The sequence below is a fragment of the Oncorhynchus gorbuscha genome, linkage group LG02 (genome assembly GCF_021184085.1).
Source record: "Oncorhynchus gorbuscha isolate QuinsamMale2020 ecotype Even-year linkage group LG02, OgorEven_v1.0, whole genome shotgun sequence".
In the NCBI taxonomy this organism is placed as follows: Eukaryota; Metazoa; Chordata; class Actinopteri; order Salmoniformes; family Salmonidae; genus Oncorhynchus; species Oncorhynchus gorbuscha.
This window is the reverse complement of record NC_060174.1, coordinates 89,222,755-89,229,199: the sequence shown is the minus strand read 5'-3', so window position 1 is coordinate 89,229,199 and position 6,445 is coordinate 89,222,755. Positions and strand designations below refer to the sequence as shown.

At 41.0% G+C, this 6,445-nt stretch overlaps 1 protein-coding gene across 2 annotated transcripts in view; it reads left to right on the top strand.

The window, feature by feature from the left end:
- The first annotated feature begins 565 nt into the window (after positions 1 to 565).
- LOC124012387 (beta-galactosidase-1-like protein 2) overlaps positions 566 to 6,445 on the top strand; it is an 11,909-nt gene continuing 6,029 nt past the window's right edge. Inside the window, exons 1-11 of one of the 2 annotated variants that reach the window (XM_046325970.1) lie at positions 566 to 2,046; positions 2,449 to 2,634; positions 3,307 to 3,375; positions 3,933 to 4,028; positions 4,529 to 4,637; positions 4,762 to 4,854; positions 5,119 to 5,200; positions 5,331 to 5,395; positions 5,572 to 5,656; positions 5,969 to 6,106; positions 6,306 to 6,386. In XM_046325970.1, the coding sequence (XP_046181926.1) occupies positions 1,955 to 2,046; positions 2,449 to 2,634; positions 3,307 to 3,375; positions 3,933 to 4,028; positions 4,529 to 4,637; positions 4,762 to 4,854; positions 5,119 to 5,200; positions 5,331 to 5,395; positions 5,572 to 5,656; positions 5,969 to 6,106; positions 6,306 to 6,386 (1,096 nt within the window). In that variant the 5' untranslated portion in view covers positions 566 to 1,954. The remainder of the gene's footprint in view (positions 2,047 to 2,448; positions 2,635 to 3,306; positions 3,376 to 3,932; positions 4,029 to 4,528; positions 4,638 to 4,761; positions 4,855 to 5,118; positions 5,201 to 5,330; positions 5,396 to 5,571; positions 5,657 to 5,968; positions 6,107 to 6,305; positions 6,387 to 6,445) is intronic. The other variant, XM_046325962.1, reaches the window with a different exon arrangement.

The window sequence follows — 6,445 nt, the reverse complement described above, 5'->3', positions numbered from 1 at the left end:
CATGAAAACCCCACTAACCCATTCCACTACTTTGACCCTATTAGCTCCTGCTCTACGCCAACGGCCTGCGAGGACCTGACACCACCCCTCAACACACCCTGTAACCATTCTGAAGTCAAATCTCGTATACCCAAATACGCAATACGTATACCCACCACAACATCTATTCTCTGTGATTTACGTTCCATTTCTGCGGTACAGTTAATAACCATTGCTATGAACGCTAAGAAGCCAACCTTACTGAAGCATAACTCACTTGTTGCCCTAACTATTTAGGGACTTTTAGGAATAAATGACGAAACAATATTCCCATTATAAATAGAACTATAAGTAAACTTATGCTCTGTTTTATTATATCTGATTAACAATATGAATTCATATTCATATTCATATTGTGGAGCCTGAAACAGGGGGTAATTAAATAAAATAAATACCATTCCAGCCAGGTTGGAGAAGATTGGAAGTTGGGTTTTTTAAGTAAGCAGAAAAGGTCATTAACCTATGGTTGAACCGACGCAACTTAGCTCTGGGATGTTTAGATAAGGCAGTGAGTGCTTTCCCAGGTTTTCCGTTAACTGGAACTGTCAGCTAAGTGGTGATGGATAATGATGAGGAGTCAAGAGTTAATTCAGTTATATTGTGTGTCATGTGTGTGCGCTAGTAGGTCGGAATTAACTTTTAAACCTGCTTTGTCTTGGTCGAGAGAAGGAGATTCATTCTAGAACCAATGACGTCATATTTTGTATATAAACTGTTGTTCGTGGTTACATGGCAGCGCGCTCCGAGAATAAATACTATTATCTATTTTTGATAAGACTGGTCTCCGTCTATTTTATGCAAATAAGAATCTTACAAATTCTCATAAAATAGACTAAGTGAATTAAATTAATGAAAACATATTGGAATAATGAAATTATACCAACACTAACCCTCTGTGCTGGCACAAATCTACTACTATCCCTCACCCTTGACCCATCCTCCTCCACTCTCTTCATTACCTCAGCATACACCCTCTGCACTATTCGAACTCTGGCCACATCAACCTGCCTCTCTCGCACCTTACACCGCCGATCCGCCGGGAAGATGAGCACCCCTACCATTGACACACAACTTTATCCACCAAAACTATACCTCTGTCCCATGCCCTCCTGACAATGATTCCTCTGTTTTACTACGCTCCCCACCGGTTCTACGTCACACCAAACGGCGGGCATCACAAACACCAGGAATTTTCAACTTAAATTGCCCCACCTCCAAACTTAACGCTACTCCTTTCCATGGTGCCCTGTTCCTAAGAGCAAAGCAAGAAACAGATATTGACCCAAGTTACATAACCCAAGCCTGTTCCCTCTGTTCAGAAGAAACACAAACAAATATCACAAGTCCACTACAGGCTACCTTCACTGATTCAACTGTCCCCAACTCCTTTCTCACCCACCCTGAAACCACAAATAGATCAGCCAAAAGGCAAGGGTCCACTTTCTCCAAAAATATAATTCCTACTGGAGTTCTGGCTATCGTTGACCTCTCCATGCTTCCTTCAACCTTACAAACATTTACCACACCAACGACTGACTACATTACCCCAACCATGCTTGTAATATGGAAATAATAATGTCCCATAAATACTTTAATATTTTAAATTCTTCAGCATTTTGCTTCGATAGGCTATCAATTTATGATGTGGAAATGTCTCAATGTATTTCTTTTGTCTCAAAGAGTCAAAGTCTCTCTCTCACACCATCGCACAAACACACCCTTTCTAGGCGGTACAATGCTTAATAGGCTATGCTCTATCTATCCTGAGGGAGTTGCAGTGATCCTCCTAGCTACATTTTCCCCAGCAGATCCGAGCAGATTAGATGTGTTTGTCATTGGAAAGGGTTTCATTTCTATAAAGTAAGTACTGTCTATCAACAGGTAACAGTTTAATATATATATTTACGCTTAACAGATGGTTGTTCTAAGAATAAGGAAAGCCCACAAAAGACGTTATGCACTTCTATGTTTGAGCATTGTTGGCTTCATCATGTACCGGTACCTGGGGTAAGTAAGATAATAATACTTATTATTCATTCTATGGCATGTTTTATGAGCATGAATTGATAGACTGAAAAAACGTTTTGTCTTCACTTCAATGATTAGCCCTACTCTGAAGTATTGGACTTTCGCACAATGCCCTTTTCTATCCAGTATGTAAAAAGGATGAATACAACTGTGTGTGGTTTCATGCATATCATTTCTTGATTTTATCCATATTATCTATTTATAAGATTGGAGGATTATGTCCCATCTGAAACTTCAGCAAACTTGGGGTCTAAAAATAAAAAAATCTCCAAGCACAAGGCTATGAATTGGAGTAGCCTAGAAAGGAGTGCTACTTATGTGACCTGTATTGTTCAATGTTTATTGACCCAAATCTATGTGACACGGACAATTCTTGCCTAGTACTGCGCCCGGAGGCAGGAGAATGAGCAGGAGAGTAGGTTTGAGTGCCAACTCGTCCCAGTTCACCTTGGAGGGAGAAACATTCCGTATTCTGGGGGGATCCGTCCACTACTTCCGGGTCCCTAGAGCCTACTGGAGAGACCGCCTGATGAAAATGAAGGCTTGTGGCATCAACACCCTCACTACGTAGGTAGCATACAATCACTAAGGGAATCACTACCTTTGACCATCTGAAATGGCATGCTATTCATAGAGCACTACTTTTGACCAGAGTCCTATGGGTCCTATGGGTCCTATGGGTCCTATGTGTCCTATGGGTCCGAGTAGTGCACTATACTGAATAGGGTTCCAATTTGGTCGTAACTTAAGCCTACAGTACAATAGTTACTAATAAAATAAAATCAAATTTTATTTGTCACACGCTTTGTAAACAACATGTGTAGACTAACAGTGAAATGCTTACTTACGGGTCATTTTCAAACAATGCAGAATTAAAGATAAAAATAAATACATTTGAAATAGTAAACCGAGGAAGTGAATAACGAATAACAATAATGAGTAAAAAACACTTTGTCTGTACACAGGGAGTACCAGTACCGAGTCGATGTGCAGGGGTACAAGGTTGTTTATGTAGCTATGAATATATACAGTAGGTAGGGGTAAAGTGACTAGGCAACAGGATAGATAATAGACAGTAACTGCAGTATATGTGGTGAGTGTGAAAGTGTTTGTGTTCAGTGTGCCTGTGGCATCAGTATACATGTGTGCGCATGTCATGTGTGTGTGTGTGTGTGTTGTAATAGTTCATGACTGGTCATTTGTTGGGCGATAATGAGGAGCATTCTGTTTATCTTGCAGATATGTACCATGGAGCTTACATCAGCCAGAGAGAGGGGTTTTCCACTTTCAAACAGAGTTGGATTTAGAGTAAGGACGACCAGTTCCTCCTCTTCAACATTTACAGTTGAATGTTTGCAGCTTTCCATTGCTCTATACAAACACAAACAATTGCCTTTCATCTTATTTACCCCCCCTGGCATTAATACTCAAACGACTGAAATGTATTGGCAATTTCATTCGACATCTTTTGGCATCAGGTGTTATTACCCGAGCTGCCATGCTCATGGGAGTGAGTAGCAGATGCACTATCCTGACAACATCCAATGCATCTCCACAACAACAGCGCTTGCTGTGCAATTAATGGCACTGAGGTCAGGTCACATGATTTATCATGTTTCCAGGGGACTTGGGTTCACACCAATTTCATATGTCTATGGTTCACAGAATATTTGCAAATCTGATGCTCAAGTGAAACTTACACTCCAAAATCAGACCTCAGTCCAGAAGTGGACTTATTTTTATATCTGAAAAGTACTGACAATCTTTGGTAAAGAGTGATGTCCCTGTTTTTGCCACTGGTGTTGAGGTGAAGTAAGTGGTGTACCTGACTGATTATAACTCTTCATCGTGCCTTGTTTTCCCAGAGCCTACATTAACTTGGCTGCTGAGGTAGGACTCTGGGTGATCCTGCGTCCAGGGCCATACATTTGCTCTGAGCTCGACCTAGGAGGGCTGCCGAGGTCAGTCAGCTGTCGGTCTATCTATTTGTATGTTTGCCTGTATATCTGTCTGTCTGACCTTCCATTTTTAAACCACTGCATTTGGAGTTTGGTGAAATTGAGGCCAACGGAGCCATCCATTTTGAATAGGAGACTCTGTCCTACACTACTTTACTGTTGAATTGTCTACTCTTAAGAGCCAGGACATTTCTGAGGCAACATTCCTCAGTAAATGTAATAAGGAAGTCAGAGCGTGTAAATGTGTTTTGCACAGAGGCACTTGATCTAGCAACACAAGGTACCATTTTGATTGTAATATGCGACCATGGGGACCAGGGTAAACAACTTATGCTATACCCCAGGGAGGAGTGGATTGGCTGTCTTCTACCTTTCTGTCCTCCTGGGAATATGACTCAACAGTTCATGAACAGTGAGTTTCACTGACTACAACACCCCCAATTCTCTTTCTCCCTGGCAGTTCTAATAATACTTTTCCACTCTCTTTTCTTCCCTCGGTTAAGTTGGCTTCTTCGTGACGAGAGTATGAGGTTGAGGACTACTCACCCAGGATTTGCTGAGGCAGTCAACACGTTCTTTGACAAGCTCATTCCAAAAGTGGTTCCTCTACAGGTCATTACTTGGTTCCTATTCGAATAGAACCTGGCTGTAGCCAAACTAAAGCTATAGCTAGGGAATACATTAGCGGTATAATTGTCCTATATAATTTAAAAATGTATTTTTGTTTTTTTTTCAGTTCAAGAAAGGAGGGCCCATCATTGCTGTACAGTTGGAAAATGAATATGGATCATTTGCAATGGATAACACTTACATGCCTTTCATCAAGGAGGTAATCATACACACACACACACACACACACACACACACACACACACACACACACACACACACACACACACACACACACACACACACACACACACACACACACACACACACACACACACACACACACACACACACACACACACACACACACACACACACACACACACACACAATGTAACTACGGTATGTATGGCATTATCCAATGAGGTTTTATAATGTATGGGTCATGTCCAGTATTGGTACTCACTACTGTGTTTCTTCATAGGCTCTACAGTCCAGAGGAATCAATGAGCTCTTACTGACATCAGATAACCATGAGGGATTAAAGGAAGGGGGTGTGACGGGAGGTACAGGTTATCATTACAGTTGACGCACTTACAGAGTCCTTATTTTACACCGTCCTTGTGTCCACATTCACTGATCAAAGTTCTGCTGTCATTTTACAGTGTATTCCTTTCATTCCAACCTATCTTATAGTAATCAGAACAGTGAATCTACAGAAACTAAATCAGGAGGACATCAAGTATTTGAATGCTATTCAGGTACGTCTCATCCACTCCACTTGCTCCTCATCTTCATATTAGAACATTTTCAACAAATGCTTAGCAAAGGTTACTAGGAAGATCAGCAAAGTATTTATACATTGGGCACGTTTTAAAATGACACAAGTCTGTATTGATCATGTTTATGTTGTGGACTGTGTATTTATGCATGGCAGCCCAATAGCCCCATGATGGTGATGGAGTGCTGGACAGGCTGGTTTGATGCATGGGGAGACCTCCACCATGTCCTCGCTCAAGAGGGTAGGGTTGTATTTTTAAGCTTACTTACTTACTTCGGCTTTGTCGTGGTCCCTCCATTTCTCCCTGTCCTGAACCTCTTCCCATGTGTTTACCTTCATCTTTCCAGTATATGCAGGATTCCGCAATGATTTGAAAGTAGTAGTCAGTGAAATGACTAATATTCCGTTAGCTTATTCTGTAGTTTTTCTGAAGCTGCTATTCATGAACATATTCTTGTGCCTGTCATTTCCACATTAACATGCTTCTCCAAAATGTCAGTTATTAAATTGTTTGATATCTGCGATGAACATGAATGATCTCTTTGTTCGTCAGATATGATTTCTGCTGTACGGGAGATTCTGAGACGCGGCATGTCCATCAACCTGTACATGTTCCACGGAGGGACTAACTTTGGCTTCATGAGTGGAGCACTGACAAACCCAATCTACAAGGCACTAATCACAAGCTATGGTATCTTATCCAGATATTTATTACAGGTTTTAGCAGCATTCCAATTTACACTAGTGGCAATGTGTTTTGAAGTTTCCTCTCACAAATTAGTTTTGTATTGTATTATTTTGTATTACACATTGCCACCAGTGAGTGGCAGTGTGTACCAACATGTCATAAGAGATCTTCCCTGTCCCGACTAATGATTGATGTTATCCAGATTATGATGCACCTCTGTCCGAATCGGGAGAATACACGCCAAAGTATCACCTTCTCAGGGATCTATTCAGTCAGTATCACAGTAAGTTGATCACTAAACGTAAAAATAATAATTAAATAGCCCAACGTTTGTCAACTTTA